The sequence below is a fragment of the Anabas testudineus genome, chromosome 8 (genome assembly GCF_900324465.2).
Source record: "Anabas testudineus chromosome 8, fAnaTes1.2, whole genome shotgun sequence".
NCBI lineage: Eukaryota > Metazoa > Chordata > Actinopteri > Anabantiformes > Anabantidae > Anabas > Anabas testudineus.
The window spans coordinates 8,332,365-8,351,772 of NC_046617.1; the positions used below are offsets into that span (position 1 = coordinate 8,332,365).

Genomic DNA, 19,408 nt, shown 5'->3' on the forward strand with positions numbered 1-19,408 from the left:
CTGCAGGAAGCAGCTGTGGGGGGTTTACGGGAGGTAAAAAAGCCTAAAGTTCACCTCTGGTCAGTTGCTCATTGATAATAGGATTAATTGCTAATTGTTGGATCAAGTGCAACAACAACTGAGACGCAAACGTCTCATCTAAAGTTCCGGAGTCAGACGCATCACTGTGCGCACATGGTGCAAATAAAAGTGGTTTTGAATGAAGAGCGAAAAACGAGGGAGGTTTTATTGCTATATACTGTGTTCCTGAAGTGGATGTTTGCCACTAAATTAACAGTAAAAAGGGCCCAAACATCGCTGCATCACATAAATGTTTCAGCACTGACTCCCACCGTCCAGGCTGAGCAATTACAGGAAGAAAGGAATGAGTCTGGACCAACGATGTGACAATAAAATGCAGAGACAGGCCTGAGAGATAGTTTTTTTTTTATTATTTAATAGAAATGCTTCTTGAATAAACAAAATTACCTAGAGTGTCAATACAAACATAAATACAGGTGTCATCTATTCCAGTGTATACACCATAAATATCTTCAGAAACCAACAAACATGAGGGACTTCATTCCCTTGTAGAACAAAAAAAAAAAAAAAAAAAGCTTTGGGAAATAACACAAAACCAACTCAACAACATAAAGGGCTCATAATAGTATCTTCAGCAGATAAAACAGAAAACGGAATTCATATTTTTAATATAACAAACACTCAACGTAAACAGAGGAGCGCGGTGTCAAATAGCTAATCTAAATTAAGGAACTCGGATGTTAGATATTTTGTGCCATAAGAGCTTTATCACTAAAATCAGGCAAAACTGTGTTTATTTACTGCACTGACGTTCAGAAGGTCTTTCATGATGTTGCTGAACAGTCCAGGCTCTGAACTGAGTGTATGATGGATTTTATGGCACAGCACTAGTTAGTATTAGCAGAGAAGGAGCTCAAGTTTTCTTCCTTCTCTTCTCGTTCGACTGAAATCTTTAGTGCTTCTTGAAGAAAGGATGAGCCAGAGCTTTTGCCGCTGAGATGCGACGGTTTGGTCCGAATGCCAAACATTGCTGCAAGAGAAATAGTACAACTTACAAACAGCCGTTTACGTCATCAGTGCATATGCTACCTTTTCATTTCAGGTGAATCTCAACTCAAATAATGATATAGGGTCCACTGAAATAACCAAACCAATTATAAAACATGTACTTACATTTGCTGCCCTTTTCTTTTGGGTAGCTATAAAATGGGTATTTTTAGCCACACTAGCAGCACGACTGGCAGTAACGTTTCCACCATGAGGTGGACAGTTTATATTTTGTGAAATATCAACAACTATTAGACTTTTGCTACACATGTTGATTTCTCATCCAGGATGAATTATGTTGTTGCATCAAACTTTCTAGTCTCCCGTCCTTAATAAACAAATAACACATTCAAAAACCTGAAAGTGCAACAATGCTAACGTGTGAAACTGGAAGCACAGAAACATGGACACAGAAACACAGATCTGCTCACAGCTAGTAGGTCGCTCTCATCTGGGCCCAGGTTGGGAAGCAAGTTGATGCAGGAGCCTTTTGGTGCCAGGTTGACCGAGTATGCGAGTGGGCTGTCCTTTGGCCAGTCCTCCTCATCCGGCAGACCAATGACCCTGACAAACATAAGGCACAAACCACTGAACACTAAAACTTGAAATGCTGCTCTGATATTACATCTTAAGCACTGAAAATTTTATTTTTATTATAGATAAAAAGGGAGATAAAATGTACTCAAAGATTTTTTGCAGCTGCTGCACCTCCGAGTATCCTTGAAACAAAGGTCTGTGGTGTTTAAGAACAAGACATAACAAATAACAATTTGATGTCTATTTTTGCTATGCAGAAATTTTACCTCTAGGTTTAGGTACATAGCTACATAAGATTCCTGGTCTCAACGGACATCCGTACCTCAGGAGGAAGAGCTCAGCAAAGATGCAGCCGGCGCTCCACATATCCACTGAGGACATGTAAACAGAGTTGAGCAGCACCTCAGGCGCTCTGTACCAGAGGGTGACCACCTGAACAAAGATCGATATGAAGAGAAAATAAAGAAAGGAAAACATGAAACCATGGATAAGGGAGCAGACAAAAGAACATTTTTCACCTCAGGCCAAGAAACAACAGAGTGCTGTACAGTATATTGGAAAAACAGGTTCCCAAATTACACAGGACAGAATTACCGCAGAACAACTAAACAATGTTACACGTAGTTTACAATCGCTTTTCCATCTGAACTGTGACCTCACGTACACCAGGGGTGAGAGCAATATTAAAGGTGTAGATGCGTGCCAGTCCAAAGTCTGCAATCTTGATTTCTCCAAGACTACTGACTAAGATGTTTTCTGGTTTCAAGTCACGATGCAGCACCATATTTGTGTGTAAGAAGTCCAGTCCTTGCAGCAGCTGCAGCATCACATTCTGCACAGACAGGAAAACAGCATTGTGGCATTTAGTCAAGATCAGAGTCTGCCTCATTTGAAATCTGGATTTCTTCTGAAAAAGTGCTGAAATGCTTTATGTTGCTAGAATTCGCTCCATCCGTATCACAAAATGCACAGCTCATGGTCAGATTTAGTCATTTTAGAGGCTGATTTTACCAGCAGAGAAATCATTGGTGGAGTGTGGTGAGTGAAATTCAGTGTGTTCATTTGTGAAACCTGCCTCAGATGCCACTAAGCCACATAAAATAAAAACAGCATTACTCTCGATTATCTTTATAGTGCGCATTTGTACTCGTCTACAGGCCTGTGCCCGGGTTTACAAATATTAAAATATATTTAACAAAAACCTGTAGTATGCGAAAATAGCTATTAGTTGTTTTTCAAATTAAAATACAACTTAACAAACAACTTACAAACATAAATACGTGCAACAATGCTATGACAGATGATGTAATAGGTTCACACCTTAATACAGTCATGGCTCAGTCCTGAAGCAGGGACCTTGGAGAGGAAAGTGGACAGGTCCTGATCAACGTATTCCAACACCAGAGTGAGGTCCAAGCTCCTGCCCACTGCTACAGCAGAGGCATCCAGCAATCTGGATGGTTAAATATTTACATTAAGCAAAACCTTAATAAAAACTAAAACAGACTTCTTGGTCATTTCTAACAAATTGCACATGATTATTGGACATCAACCAAGCTTCATTTCACAAACCAACAACCAAATGAAATCCATTATAAGATGTATAAAGTATAGCTCCAACAAGGAAAATGTGTATTTTTCTAAAACGATAAATGAAGTACTGACACGTCATTTACGAGCAACATGATTCTGCACTCCTAGTACTGTGTGCACACACAGTCAGTATGTATTCAAATAGCGTGTAGTTATTGGGGCATGGTGTATTTCAAGGTGTTAACATCTTTGCAGGACCACATGAACTTACTTGACTATGTTGGGGTGGTTGAAGTACTTCATCTTGCACAGCAGCGCCACCTCGCGGATCATGAAGGCGGGGATCCCCGTCTCCGACGCGTCTCCGCGGACGATGAACTTCTTCACCGCCAGGAGGCGCTGCTCGTCGCCGACCTCTCTGGCTTTGTACACCTTCCCGTAGGAGCCCTGTCCCACCTCTGCCAGCAGCTCGTAGCACAAACCTTTACTGCTGATGTCCATTGTCTTCAAGATGCACAAATTAACCTGAACCTCCCAGAAAAGCGTCCACTTTAGGATGACAACAGTTAAATGTGTCATTTTCTTTATTTTACTGTCTTAGCTAATGCTAGCTAACTATCCTCTAGGTGCGCTGCAGGTTAGTTAGCAGGTAACTTGTCACCGAGCCAAACCCCGCCTGTCATTTGGCTGTTTCTGATGCTAAACATGTGTTGCGTTTCAGTCTTGTGTCTTTACTTTACCTCAGACAGCAGAGCACACTTTCTCCTCCATGCCGCCTCCTTCGGGGAAATGTCGATACATATCTGTTGCCTGTATCCGAAAGAAATATGAGAAAACTGGTGTCACACGTGATTCCTGCAGCTGTCAGTGGAGCGATGCTGCGTTCAAGTGCACGGACAAATAACTGACATAAAACATCAACGTTTAAAGTCACCAAGCCTAACTTGAAGAAATAATGTATATTTAAAAATTATGCATTATGCATATTACTCTATTGAGTAAATAGTGTAAAAAAAAATATCCACAGTACACCAGAGATCACACAACATCATCTCTTTAATAACAAAAGGAGAGGTTTTGAAATTTATTGAGCAACTGAGTTTGGGGCAAAGTCAGTTCTGAAAAAAGTGCACAACAGATAGAATATTAATTGTATATCAATTCAACACATATATGATTTACAAAATCCTCTGCACAAGGTCACATTACCATTGATATATGCTGGTAGTGAGCTCAACATACACATTTTTCAGATATGTATTAAAATTGAACCGATCCGAAGTAATTAAAGGTAAATTTATTATAATGTACACAAAAGAAGACACATGGGTAAGTTCTGATATGAATCGGACTTTCAGCATTACATTAGCAATATTCATTGTGTTGTTAGTGGTAATCTCGTTGTCTTTCTGTTCAGACGCATTAAGCCTGCTGTGTTTGTGAGTTTGTCGTAGCTACAGCTACTCCCTTTTCAATTTAGCGTCAACAGATTTAGTTTTCTTTGCCAGGATCATAGTATCTAGATGGAGGTTGCGGTGGAGAATGGCTGAGCCGCAGGTGAGAGCTCCAGCAAGTGCACCGGCAAGGCCGCACAATACCACATCCTGACCTGTGAAACAAAAACATAAAATGACTGAATACTGGGAAGAAAATAAGGGATTGTTGACTAGATGATACTGTGCTGCCTACTGTAAACGAACTGACCTGTCAGGTAGAGGTTCTTCAATGGAGTCTGGGGTCTCACTGTAGCATTGAGTTCAGGACTGAACCGGGCGATGCCATGATCAGCTCCATAGATTTCACCTCTGGAGGATCCAATGTAGTGAGAATTTGTGAGGGGAGTTCCAGCATCAATGTACTCAATCTAAACAAAACACAGAAACAGAAAGTCATCAGAAAAGTCTGGATGTTTTATTGAGGCCTCATGAGAGAAATTAAACAACATGAGTGTCACAGCGCCCCCTGCGTTGTCCAGGTGATAAGGAGCTCTATGAAGCAGACAGATGACTGGGTCTTAAAGTTCAACACCGGGGTGACAGGCAGCTAGGCTCTAGACATATGCTCACCTTAGCTGCTAACTGGGCTGACACACCACGCTCTCCACGTCCACTACACCAAAACATGTTGGTGTAGTGGACAGTGGATGTGTAGGTGGGGGTGAGATTTCATAATGAGCCAAGATGTGGGTAGAGGATGTTGTGAATACTCCGTACCACTATTGTTAGTAGAGCAGAGCAAAAAACTATGCCACAAACAAACAAGAGTCCAATGCAGCACAGTTTCAATAAAACATGGTTGTTCCAGTTTACTGCAGCACTGAAGGCTGTGCTCAACTACAGCAGTGTGTCTGTAAAGATTCCCAGTCGTGCAGGTGAACTTCTCCAACTAACTAATCCCAGATTGAAGATGAATATTGAAACCTAACAAGAATGAAGTCTAGTTGCCATGATTTAACTTCCAGATCCACTGAAGCAGATGAACCGTTAATAAAATAGCACACCAGAAGAAAACTTGTTTTAAATATATATGGAGACATCCCTCCTCGTAGCACTCTCGCCATTCATCCCGCCCCTCCAGTATACTCCCCGTCTGCAGTCTTTTGATATCTATTTGCACATTTATAAAAAGCTGATAAGACAGATAGATGAATTCATGACAGAAGCAGCTGTGTATATTAATATTCATCTGAGATGTTAGAGCACTGATTCAGAAACTTTACCTTGTCTCTGGTTATCTTTGGAAACATGTCCAGAACCATCTCTAGAGCAGAGTCAATGAAAGTCTGTTTCAGCTCTTTGTAGTCCGTCCCCCTGTTCTTCACTCTGCCGTCCTTCCACTCCTCAAACCACTCGTACTTGGCAAAGCTGACCAGAGTTAAAGTAGACTTGCCTAGAATAAAGACAAAATTACTTTTCTATACAGCATAGAATCATAAATGCATGAACTTAGCTTCACTAGAATAACTGCAGCATCTCATTTCTCTGTACCTGGTGATCTTTCCTCCCACGTTGAATCTTTAGCTGATGGAGAAGCGACAAACAGCAGAGGTACATTTTTTGCAGACTCTTCCCTGTTTCCATTCATGTATTTCTCCATCCTGCAAAATAAAACAGGTAATTTTTGTACACTACATTCAAGCTAATAAGCAAAATAAGCAAGGTGGATCAAATACTTAATCAACCACTGCACCCCCAGCATGCAGACAATTAAAGTGTCACACTATATTGATGATATTTTGTAAGTTCAGTGTGTTTTTACTGTGGCTAAAATCTCCACAGTTCATGAGCATCTTTATGTTTCTTCACCACACTGTGTCTTTTTAATTAGCAACTTCAAACTAATACTAAGGCCTATACTGTATATGTGACTATGTGTATATCTGTAATTTGCATGTTGGAGTGGCAACAGATAACAAAAATAAACATACAATTCATCCAAATTGTTCTCTGTAAAGATCCAATAGTTGTCTGCCTCCAGGCCCAGCTCCTCCTTGGTTCCAGTTAGACCAATAAAAAAACTCAGACCAGCTTCGCCAGGCTTCATCATACTCAGCTGTTTCTGGATGGCTGCAAGAGTCACATTAAACAGTATTTTTAATTTTTAATTTAATAAAGTAGAATTCCTTAGTGACATTATCAATCAAGATAATTAGTGAAAAAAAAATAGCATTCAAAGACAAAACTGACAAATATAACTACAATATATGCTGGTCACATGATCAATAAAGCAGCAGGTCCTTTGGTAGTCATACATGGCCATGCCTTAACACTACCTCCACCATGTTTCATCCTCCCCTCCTCCTAACTCATCGCATGTTCCCCTTGAATTCTGGTACAAGTTGATTTTTCTTGATCTGTCCATGTGTTGCTGTTTTTTTTTTTGGTGTACTCGCTTTTCTATATGTTTTTTTGGACATTTATGTAATAAATACATGACTTGGCCAAAATGTTTTGCATCTCTCTGATGGATCGTCTAGATATAGACACAGATTTTAAATGACATCAACTCTAACCTTTTATCTGCTTGTTTGTAAATTAACTATTGAGGAAATATCCCACACCTGACCACAGAACAGCAGCTCCTACACACTTCATCCAATATTTTTCACCAAGTCTTTAAATTGAAGCTGACAATCTACACTTAAAGTACATCTCAAGTGTTTCATTTTAAATCCATTGTGCTGGCATACAGAGCACACAAAATTGTGTCACTCTTAATACACTTCCCAACCTGGCATGGCCTGGAGGTCTTTGGGCAGCAGCTTCTGGTAGGTGTTGAAGATGCCAGCATCAGATATGACCATAGGGGCATGGATATGAATTTCCTCCTGACCTTTCATGACACTCACACCTGAAAACATAAAAACAGACGATCAATAATCTCTCTGTGGCAGATGCATGTTGTGACTGTTTACAGAGAAATCTCACCCACCACAAGCCTCCTTGGCCTCATTGAACAAGATACGGTTGACTGGGGCTCGCACTAGAACAGCACCACCGGCCTTCTCAATAATAGGAATCATGTGGTAGGCAATTTCACTGGCTCCACCTTTAGGGTACCAGGCCCCATTCAGAAAGTGAGTGACCAACAAGCTGTGCATAGCAAAACTGGAATCCTTTGGTGCGTTACCTGCAGATCAGAGATGGAAACAAAAACTATGAGAACAATACTGAAGACAAAATCTGACCACACTAACAGACCTGCAGCTACCGTAGGTGCCAAAGATGTAGCTGAAGACAGCCCTGAGGTCCTTGTTCTCCGTCAGTTCATTGACCACTTCTGTCAGGCTGCGGGAAGCCATTTTGAAGAAGGAGGACAGATGTTTGGCCAGGCCAGTGTAGACCAGGAACTTGGCCAGGGGGACAGGGCAGGACTTCAGCAACCCAAGAAACCAAATGCCTTTCCCAGTTTTCTGTAGAGAAAGGACACACAGATGAAAACGATCGAACGATTAGACCAAGACACCTGAAAATTGTCCATATTCCCCTACAAAGACCACACTCAAATAATCAGTATATAACAAATATTTTCTGTGTTTTACACTACACTACACTGACTCCACACTGATAAAAAAAAGTCATGTTCCCTTATCTGTTTCAAAGTGAAATTATCCCCAGCATTGGGGTTTAGACCCCTAGTTTCTCCTGGGGAAAGTGTCCCTGGACAAAACACTGAACCTGGAAGGCTTTAAATGCAGCTGCCTGTTCACAAGAATTTTCTCGAAAGGGTAATAAATAATAATAATAATATTATAAATTATTATTATTATCTAGAAGGTCTAATTACTGATGAATCAGTATCTTGGCCAAAAACTAGACAAAATAACTTTTTGTCTAAAGGTTATTGAAAAGTCAGGGGATGGATGCAAGAAAATGTCCAAGACAATAAATATCACTTGGAATACAGTCAGCTTCATTATTTAGAAATACAAGGACTGTGAAACTTGCATAAATCTGGTTACAGCAGGCCGGGGACTAGTGATCACAATCATCACAACCTGCAGTTTAAAAAAACCTACCTGGACAAGCTTCACATACTCATCAATGGCCTTCTCCTCTCCAGGGAAACGTTTTTTAAGCTCATCAGTGAAACGCTTACTGCCGCTGTAGATGGGGTACCGACGACGGTTTTCAGGAGGTCCCAGAACAACGTGGTCGAAGGGATTATTGAGTGGTACCCACTGCAGCTGTCCATTGGTCATCTGGTCCAGCGTGCATCGGATTGGCGTATAATCCTGCATTTCCCCAATGTAGTGGATTCCTGGGTGTGAAAGATTAAAAATATGGACATGCCATGGTAGGTTAGCCATTATAACTCCCATTAACACAGACATATTTTCACAGAGATATTTATTTGAAATAATTGTAGGTAAATCTGTATTTCTAGAAAGACTTATCCTTCTCACCAACATCAAACTCAAAGCCCTTCTCAGTGAACGTGTGGCAGCATCCTCCAGCCTTATTATGCTGCTCCAGGACCAGGACTTTCTTTCCTGCTTTGGCCAGCAACACTGCGAGTCCGAGCCCTCCAATCCCACTGCCGATGATGATAGCATCAAGGTTGTCAGGGACTTTACTGGGCACAAAACCTAAAGAAAAGGGAGCAAAATGTTCAAATACCAGACAAATCAAAAACAAATCTTTGAATCTCAAATTCAGAGAAAATATTTATCAGAGTCAATGGACATAAAAGTTGAATCTCTTTCTAAAAAAGCAACAAAAGTTTCTAATTTGTGAGAACAGTACAAAACTGTATTTCTTAAATATAAGCGGATTTGGAGTTTCATGACTGCAACACAGTCAAAAAAGGTGTGACAGAGGAGAAATACTGAAAGACTGAAAAGTTCATGTAACACCATTCTGGATGACACTACTAATTGCAGGATAATAACAGGATTAAATCCAAGCTTCAAGTCAAAGAACCATCTTCCAAATAGTCTTTGTGAGCAAAGATGCACTGTGGTCCATCACTTGTCAATCTGTTCAAAAGTTATATTTGTCATTTCAAGATTGCAACGCAATGGGTCTTTTAAAATATGTAGTACATAATGTTACCGAGGACAGAGGAACACTGACTACATGAAGGCCAAGAGCAGAAGTTATTTATCCGCCATCATTAGTAAAGCTTTTTTTAAATCTTGAAGGAGCAAGCGACATTCTGCTGTGATAAATTTATCCACATGGTGTCAGGACTATGTTGGAAAACCGCTGTCACTTCACACAATCAGCCATTATATCTGAAAATGCATCAAACTCTATAATACACACACACACACACACACACACATACACACACACACACACACACACAACTCATGTCAGATGGACTGAAAGACCGTGGGAAAGCAGAAGATAAAAAAGCCCATGCAGCCTGGATAAAGGTGCAAAAGCCAGCACCTGTGGTGATATAAGGGTGAATCAGTGTCCAGTGCATGTGTCCGATACTTTTCACTGTAATTCAAATGGTAATGATTGATTTTAATAACGCAGGCTATTTTACATTTTTTCAGCCATTACTTAAAGTAGAAAATCATTTCACCCTACGTGATGACTGGTGGTGACAGTCCTGGATAACAGAGCTCTAGGTTTACCTGGTGGTTAAGGAGCAGTACTGACTGAGAACTCGGTAAGAAGTCCAGACTATTACTGGGTTGTAAACCTGGTCACAAAAAGGTGTCTGGACATTAGGAAATAACACGTGGAAGTGTGACACCTCCATTCAATGAGGATAAAAGTAAAAAGGTGTACATTAGACTCAGACTTAGTTTTTTTCTTCTACTTAACTCACCTTGTTTCAGCACTTTATTTTTCTCTTTCCTGTCATGAACCATCTTTTTCAACGGTTCGCGACTATCCTTCTCAAAGGGGTTGGGTCCGCTGCTGCCGAAGACATATTTTAATATGAATATTACTAAAGCTGCTAAAATAATCCCCACATAGAGAAACATCGTGTTTGTTTATCGACCACTTCGTTCAGGCTACTTCCGCGATCGAGCACCTCCTGGAGCCGACCAATTAGAGTCGACCTTACAAGCGCGTCACACAGTTTCAAGAGCTGTGTATATATCTATCTAACCATCTATTTATCTATCTAACCATCTATTTATCTATCTAACCATCTATTTATCTATCTAACCATCTATTTATCTATCTAACCATCTATTTATCTATCCATCCATCTATATATCTATCTAACCATCTATTTATCTATCTAACCATCTATTTATCTATCCATCCATCTATATATCTATCTAACCATCTATATATCTATCTAACCATCTATTTATCTATCTAACCATCTATTTATCTATCCATCCATCTATATATCTATCTAACCATCTATTTATCTATCCATCCATCTATTTATCTATCTAACCATCTATTTATCTATCTAACCATCTATTTATCTATCCATCCATCTATTTATCTATCCATCCATCTATTTATCTATCTAACCATCTATTTATCTATCCATCCATCTATTTATCTATCCATCCATCTATTTATCTATCTAACCATCTATTTATCTATCCATCCATCTATTTATCTATCCATCCATCTATTTATCTATCTAACCATCTATTTATCTATCTAACCATCTATCCATCTATCCATCCATCTATTTATCTATCCATCCATCTATTTATCTATCCATCCATCTATTTATCTATCTAACCATCTATTTATCTATCTAACCATCTATTTATCTAACTAACCATCTATTTCTCCATTAAACAGATAGATGGATATCTGTCTTTTTATTTATGAAATAAATAGATGTATAGATAGACACAGTAATCTACTAAAATCTATTTTATAAATATTGTTATTAGCAGAAGTTGTTGTTTGTGTAGACAGGTAATGTAGAATAAGACAAAAGGAAAAGAATGAATGTAGTCAAGTTTAATGAAATGTAGTGATTCCACAGATTTGTTTTTTTTTTTTTTAAGCAAAAATACAAATAACACAGCTTCCTTTTCATTTCCTGCATCATAGCACAATGAGACAAATTATTCTTTTACATCCGTTTGCAAACAAAACCAACAACTTGCATAAGAAACACTTCAGGTGGTTAAAGTTATTATTATTTTTATTTTATTTTATATAGTTATCACTATCACCATTGATCCTGCACAGACTCAAGTCTGCTGTTGATGGGCCCAGCTCCAACATTCACCCTGAACATGCAAGTATTGTGTCATCAGTCACTATCTATCTGTTAATAAAAGTACTTCGTACTTTTCAAATATGGTGTAGTAAAGTGCAACATAGTATAATTGTTACTTCGTCGAACAAGGCAATGATTATGCCTGAAACTGGTGTCATAAAACTGAATCTTAACTGAAGCCCTTATCTTGTGTCCACTTTTGGTATTTATTACTTCACCCTTTTTACCCCTTTTTCATAATTCAGATTTGTTTAATATCTACAGTTCAAGAATAGCAGATTTGTATTTTTACACTGCAAAACGCACTTGCAACATTTAGGACCCATTAGTGACCCTTGATAATGTCGTAAATCATTGACACTAAGTTACTCCCTTTTCAGTTTGGCATCAGATTTAGCTTTCTTTGCCAGGGCCACTGTATCCAGGTGTAGGTTGCGGTTGAGGATGACTGAGCCACAGCTCAGAGCTCCAGCGAGAGCACCAGCAAGGCCACACACAAACACATCCTGGCCTGTGAAACAAAATCAAAGTGACAGAATACAGATGGTACTGTGTTAGAAATGGAGAAGACCTAAGGACGCTGGCTGGATTATACTTAGTTGTATAGCTGACAGACAGACTGACCTGTCAGATAGAGGTTCTTCAGCGGAGTCTGAGGTCTTACTGCAGCACCAAGTTCAGGACTAAGCCGGGTGATGCCATGATCAGCTCCATAGATTTCACCTTTGGGAGTTCCAATATAGTGTGTATTTGTGATGGGGGTTCCAGCATCAATGTACTCAATCTAGACAAACAAGCACAGAAACAGGCAAGTAAATATATTATATATACACAGTATCAGTATCTTGAATCAATATCAAGAGCTACGAACATAAAACAGAAAATTCAGCATAGCAAGAAGAGGGCATACGGTTTCTATATATATTATTTAAACTTCAGGTGAACTAATTTTGCAGCTTTTCCATCTAGTTGGAATAAATGTCAGGACATAAGTGGACTTTGGAAATTGTTACTAAAGGTATGTCTTGGAAACAAAGACCATAGCAATTCATGCTCTGCCCTCTTAGAAACATTCAACCATAGAATAACAATTGGACTTAATTCTAATGCCATTGCCCCCATTATGGCAGCCTTACTTAGAAAGAAATGAGTAATATGTCTGTAAAATTAGACATATTTATAAGAGACTGTGTCAGTTTTCTCTTAACAGACTGTCAGAGAACATCTATGGTCATTGGCCATACAAAAACCTAGAGAGCCAGACTGGGTCTTGAAGAAGAGCTGAAGTGAAGAACTCAGCTCTTCAGTCCAAGAGAAGGGACAACAAAAAGTAAAAATGAAAATTTGAAAAATCACAACAACAGTTCACAGCAGAAGAATAAGAAATATACATCAATTCAATCTGGCCAGGAGAAAGAGCTGCAGTACCACTGAAATACAGCAGTAAAAGAATGGATTAAAGTAATGTCTGAATGGGTAAAGTTAATCAGTAAAACAGCCTCTGATGATAAAAGATTAATTATGTTGATTATGTTCCATAAAGAGAAATTATTAATTTAATTTAATTTTTACATTATATATTATGCTTTCTCTAGACACTAACAAACTGTTGCAAAACAAGATGTGTAAGTAGCTATATAGCCAGAGGTAGAACAAATGTTTGTTGGTTCTGATTTTATCTTCTGAATGAACTTTCCCCCTGATCTTATGATGTAAAATATACAGGATCCTGTGTGGCTGGGTCAGGTTTACAAGGTGATTAGGGTCACCTGGAAGTCCCACTAATAGAAATAGAAAATTTAGTGTGTAATTCTCTTTCCTCTACCAGTCATGTTCAGGTTGTTTTAACCACAGCTCTTTCATTCAGGGGACCTATTACATTGTCAGCTAAGGTGTAGGCTACCTGTACATAATGTCTGCTAATTGGTTGTAGTGCTTAGTGCCTGTGCTTCTATGAACAGCTTCAGTGCTGTCTCGTAATGTTTGCATGTAGGAAATCCAAAGCTTTCGTATTTCTGGTGGATCACTCAAGCTTAAAAAAAAAAAAGCTGTGTTGCAGTAAGGGAAGTGAAAGTAAAGTTACCAGTAAATGTCATAAAGGCATTTGGAGTTTGTACATGTAAAGCAGTGACTGCTGACTGATGATGGTGTAAACAGCCTCATTGGGTTAAATTGGCACAACTTCAAACACAGACGTTGTCGACATCAGACCGATTCATCTGAGATGTTAAACAGCATGCTCATTCTCACCTTGTCTCTGGTTATCTTTGGATAAATCTCCATAACCACCTCCAGAACAGAGTCAATGAAAGTCTGTTTCAGCTCTTTGTAGTCTGGCCCCCTATTCGTCACTTTGCCGTCCTTCCACTCCTCAAACCACTCGTACTTGGCAAAGCTGACCATAGTCAAAGTGGACTTGCCTAGTGTAAAGACAAAAATACCTTTCTATACTACACAGGATCTAACTGATGACTGCATAGATTTGGCTTCACCATAATAACTGTTTGAGGAAATGCTGATGTGCTGCATCTCATTTCTCCGTACCTGGTGATCTTTCCTCCCAAGTTGAATCTTTAGCTGATGGAGAGGCGATAAACAGCAGAGGTAATTGTTTTGCAGACTCTTCCCTGTTTCCTTTCATGTAGTTGTCCATTCTGTAAAACAAAATAATCTAGTTTCATGTGTCTTTAAATATAAATAATAAACTAATAATAAACCACTACAGTGACAGCATGCCATTCCCATTTCACATAAGCAAATTTTTCTGTAGTTTAGTGACCACACATATATAAAAACTGACTTCACTTAGAAATCAATCAACATACAAATCATCCAAATTGTTCTCCGTGAAGATCCAATAGTTGTCTGCCTTCAGGCCCAGCTCCTCCTTGGTTCCGGTTACACCAATAAAAAAACTCAGACCACCTTCACCATGTTTCATCATACTCAGCTGATTCTGGATGGCTGCAAGAGTCACATCACACAGTATTACTTTATACACAGTTCACAAAAAATATATAATTACGCTTTTTCCTTATTTTAGTTGTAACTTCACTGTAGTAAGGATGGTTGTCCATATTGAACAATGCCAAAGTTGCCAAAGTGTGAGCTGATCTTATGTAGAAGAAATCACACGACAAAATCTCATCTCTCTCTGTGCTGTAGCAAGACTTTTCCAGAAACTTTTCCTGGATGTGCCAAACGATCAGTCCGAACTCTGTCAGTCTGCATACCCACAAAGGCCACAGCCACCTGCTCAGGTTAGCTGCTAATTTTTTTTCTGCCACTGTGCTTGGCCCCCTTGTTGCCATCACAATGGATCTAACACTGACAAAATAATCACATCAACTACAAGGAATCCAGTTCAGATCAACTCAGATTTTAAATGCTTATGAGGAAATATCACACACCTGACCACAGAACAGCAACTGCTACACATTTCATCCAATATTTTCCACCAAGTCTTTAAATTGAAGCTGACAATCTACACTTAAAGTACATCTTGTGTTTCATTTTAAATCCATTGTGCTGGCATACAGAGCACACAAAATTGTGTCACTCTTAATACACTTCCCAACCTGGCATGGCCTGGAGGTCTTCGGGCAGCAGCTTCTGGTAGGTGTTGAAGATGCCAGCATCAGATATGACCATAGGGGCATGGATATGAATTTCCTCCTGACCTTTCATGACACTCACACCTGAAAACATAAAAACAGACGATCAATAATCTCTCTGTGGCAGCTGCACGCTGTGACTGTTTACAGACAAACTGAGAGAAATCTCACCCACCACAAGCCTCCTTGGCCTCATTGAACAAGATGCGGTTGACTGGGGCTCGCACTAGAACAGCACCACCGGCCTTCTCAATAATAGGAATCATGTGGTAGGCAATTTCACTGGCTCCACCTTTAGGGTACCAGGCCCCATTCAGAAAGTGAGTGACCAACAAGCTGTGCATAGCAAAACTCGTATCCTTTGGTGCGTTGCCTGCAGATCAGAGATGGAAACAAAAACTATGAGAACAATACTGAAGACAAAATCTGACCACACTAACAGACCTGCAGCTACCGTAGGTGCCAAAGATGTAGCTGAAGACAGCCCTGAGGTCCTTGTTCTCCGTCAGTTCGTTAACCACTTCTGTCAGGCTGCGGGAAGCCATTTTGAAGAAGGAGGACAGACGTTTGGCCAGGCCAGTGTAGACCAGGAACTTGGCCAGGGGGACAGGGCAGGACTTGAGCAGTGCATAGAACCAAACACCTCTTCCAGCTGTCTGCAGGCAAAAAACACACAGATAAAAAAAAAAAAATAGACAAAGACACTTCAACATGAGTAATTTGTGTGCACAATGTCTTTGCTATGTTACAAAATATATAGTACAGTATAAATTTGGCTTCAGATACAAACTTGACAATGTTTCATAGAGGTCTGGATGGTTATACATATATTTGTAATTGACTACATACACTATTCATACCATGATACCTCTCATGTTACATGAAATGTATTATGTTATTGTCCATAGTACAAATATTGTACCAAATGTCTGTTCATGGTAAAAATATACTACTCATAGTTTTGTTCATGGTACAAATAGTTTACCATGTCACTGGCAATGGTGTATCATGGTCTTTAACTTTCAATACACAGCATACTAGTGCAGAGTTAACAGTTAACACTGAATGTGCAGACAACATTAAATATAATTCAATATAGACATCATTTCAACAACTTTATTCTATTTTTATATTTGAATTCTGTTTCGTTTCTACTCGTTTTGATTTATTTGTACAGCTGAATCTTTAGGTCTATTGTTGCAAAGAGCAATGAGTCAATAAAAAACAAACATAAATGAATAGCTGGAATAAAGACACTGATAAATCATCATGTTAAAGGTCATGGCAGATAAAGAAAATGACATTCTTTTATCTGAGTCAAAGCAAATTGTTGCTGTAACGCTACAATATTTGTGCCAATAAAATTCCTCGTCAGTTATTCTGACCTTTGATTTACTAACCACTGATCCCTTGAGAAATATCAGTACCAGCATTAACACAGTTTTAGAGCACAGGTCAGTGGGTGAAAGGGCACTGGTACAGTAAGTTAAGGAAAGATCTTACTGACAGAAGTGAAAAACACACATATTTAGTCTACAGACAATCAAACAATCTGATACTTTTAAACCACCTTATCACAACCTGCAATAAAAAAAAGATCCTACCTGGATAAGCTTCAAATACTCATCAATGGCCTTCTCCTCTCCAGGGAAGCATTTTTTAAGCTCATCAGTGAAACGTTTCCTGCCGCTGTAGATGGGATACCGGCGACGGTTTTCTCGAGGTCCTACAAGAACATGGTCAAATGGATTCTCCAGAGGTACCCACTGCAGCTGTCCATTGGTCATCTGGTCCAGCGTACAGCGAAATGGTGTATTGCCCAGAAGGTCCCCGATGTAGTGGATTCCTGGGGGTGGGAGAATAATAACACAAACACAGCACTGAGACTTTTATTCCCATCAAGACCATAACTTCTGTCACCTTAACCAAGACACATATTCCCAGCTTTGATTATTTTTGAGAAACGTATACTCAATAATAATTTGAGATGTGATATATTGAAGTGACCAAACAGTAAAGACCAATCCTCCTCACCAACATCAAACTCAAAGCCCTTCTCAGTGAACGTGTGGCAGCATCCTCCGGCCCGATCGTGCTGCTCCAGGACCAGGACTTTCTTTCCTACTTTGGCCAGCAGCACCGCGAGTCCGAGGCCTCCAATCCCACTGCCGATGATGATGGCATCCAGGTTGTCAGGGACTTTACTGGACACAAACCCTAAGGAAAAGGCGGCAAAACATTCAAACACCATTGGCACAGCATTGGTTTGCAGCTTTGCCAATATGTACATTTACTGCATTTCTTCATTAAATATTTTTTAGACTGCTGGTCACTCAAACAACTTCTGATGGCTTTGGTTATTCTACAAATGTAATCAAAATATACAGCTCAACTATGTTAAAGAGTCACTGGCTGGAAATAATCACGAATAAAAATGTTTGGCAGCTGCTCTGCACGAAATAAAGTAAATAAGGGTGAACACAATAACCTAGAAAAGATACACTACATATAACAGGGGGTGGTTTTAATGTCAGCATGCCCTGCTTGATGTTGGTCTGTGTAAACATCTGCGTCATTTCACTCACCTTGTTTCAGCACTTTATTTTTCTCTTTTAAGTCATGAACCATCTTTTTCAGCGGTTCGCGACTATCCTTCTCAAAAGGATTGGGTCCGCTGCTGCCGAAGACATATTTTAATATGAATATTACCAAAGCTGCGGAAATGATCGTCACAGCGAACCACATTGTGCCTGAGAAGTTTCCAAATAGGACTCAACTGTATCAAACTCTCTCATGAAGTGACTGAGGATGGAACCGACCAATTATAGCCTTCCTTCATGACGGGTCGGACCGTTTCAGCCAATCAGCGTCAAGTTAAGTGTGAAGCGTCCATTACATAATTGTAGTTTTTATTTTTTTGTGTCTTTTTTTTTTTTATTTAGCTTAATTTAGAGTATTTTAACCTCATTTCAACCATGCCCAGTGTTTGCTAGAGTTTAATATTATTACTGTTATTGTACACACAACCACCTGCTGAGGTCTGATGGTATAAAGCTCAAGACACCTTAGGCAGTAAAACAACTAAGAGTTAATATTTGACTAAATCAAACTTTCACTTCACTTTAGGGATTTGTCAGCTTGATTTCATGTATATTTTATGACTGCCCTACGACAGAACACAGACAAAAACCTCACAGCAACTAGATTTTATTTTACTCCAAAAGGAAAAAAAATCACTTGCATCTTCACATTCGTTTCCTGCATCATAACACCATGAGACCAGTTATTTATTACTTTTACATTGGTTTCCCAATAGAAATAACAACTTACATAAGAAACACTTCAGGTGGTGGCATTTCCCTAGTTGGCATCATCACCACCCAACCTACACCTACACAAAGTCCAGACTGCTGTTCACGGGCCCCAGCTCAACATCCGCCCTGAACTCCATGCGTTTATTACGTGATCAGGGTATGGCTCTGAAAGCTTTACGTGTCCAAATCTTACCTGTGAGGTTCATATTTGTTATGTCTGCTAATAAAAAGTACACAACTGTTGTAGCTTTCTAAATTTAGCCTAATAAATAGCAAAATATTAGAAATGTTATTTCATCCAACAAGACAAAAACACTGATTATGCTTTCTACAGTGTTTGCTGTGTATGTAAACCTTGCATACACTAACTTGCATAAACTTGCAGATTTTCTTGTTGTTTTTTTTTTCTATTTTCCTTTATTATTGTTAAGACTATTATTAAGACTTCCTTTGCGATTCCCCCCCAAGCAATTTCCAAATTTGCTGCAAGTCGCTGCCAACCGTTTGGTATCATGCAATATGTCAAGAGGGCACAGGCGTGGACATCCGAAGCATGGTTAAATCAAGTGGTACCGTTACAAAACTGATTCCTGCAGATCAGTGTGTTGAGCAAATCTCATAAGAAAGACTTCAACCTCCCTGTAAAAGTTTAGCCTTGTCCAAAATGACTGAGAT

At 39.4% G+C, this 19,408-nt stretch overlaps 3 protein-coding genes across 4 annotated transcripts; all 3 read right to left on the reverse strand.

Annotated features, from left to right (window-relative positions):
• Positions 1-426: 426 nt before the first annotated feature.
• cdk21 (cyclin-dependent kinase 21) lies at positions 427-4,021 on the reverse strand. 2 transcript variants are annotated; one of them, XM_026359469.1, is made up of 8 exons: positions 3,879-4,021; positions 3,410-3,663; positions 2,926-3,058; positions 2,270-2,437; positions 1,928-2,037; positions 1,751-1,801; positions 1,500-1,632; positions 427-1,051 (listed from the first exon to the last, which is right to left on the reverse strand). In XM_026359469.1, exons 2-8 carry the CDS (start codon positions 3,637-3,639, stop codon positions 974-976), a joined length of 903 nt encoding a protein of 300 aa, XP_026215254.1. In that variant the 5' UTR covers positions 3,640-3,663; positions 3,879-4,021; the 3' UTR covers positions 427-973. The 2 variants fall into 2 exon arrangements, with proteins under 2 accessions (XP_026215254.1, XP_026215264.1); XM_026359479.1 differs by having other exon boundaries at positions 3,410-3,687.
• Positions 4,022-4,193: 172 nt separating this feature from the next.
• On the reverse strand, positions 4,194-10,585 carry LOC113161683 (all-trans-retinol 13,14-reductase-like). The gene is made up of 11 exons (XM_026359457.1): positions 10,426-10,585; positions 9,044-9,226; positions 8,657-8,898; positions 7,849-8,050; positions 7,570-7,767; positions 7,369-7,488; positions 6,566-6,704; positions 6,126-6,235; positions 5,858-6,027; positions 4,843-5,002; positions 4,194-4,747 (listed from the first exon to the last, which is right to left on the reverse strand). The coding sequence occupies exons 1-11, from the start codon at positions 10,583-10,585 to the stop codon at positions 4,599-4,601; spliced, it is 1,833 nt and encodes a 610-aa protein (XP_026215242.1). The 3' UTR covers positions 4,194-4,598.
• Positions 10,586-11,535: 950 nt separating this feature from the next.
• Positions 11,536-18,164, reverse strand: LOC113162574 (all-trans-retinol 13,14-reductase-like). Its single transcript, XM_026360773.1, has 11 exons — positions 18,005-18,164; positions 17,454-17,636; positions 17,024-17,265; positions 15,874-16,075; positions 15,595-15,792; positions 15,384-15,503; positions 14,631-14,769; positions 14,350-14,459; positions 14,056-14,225; positions 12,430-12,589; positions 11,536-12,316 (listed from the first exon to the last, which is right to left on the reverse strand). The coding sequence occupies exons 1-11, from the start codon at positions 18,162-18,164 to the stop codon at positions 12,171-12,173; spliced, it is 1,830 nt and encodes a 609-aa protein (XP_026216558.1). The 3' UTR covers positions 11,536-12,170.
• Positions 18,165-19,408: the final 1,244 nt, after the last annotated feature.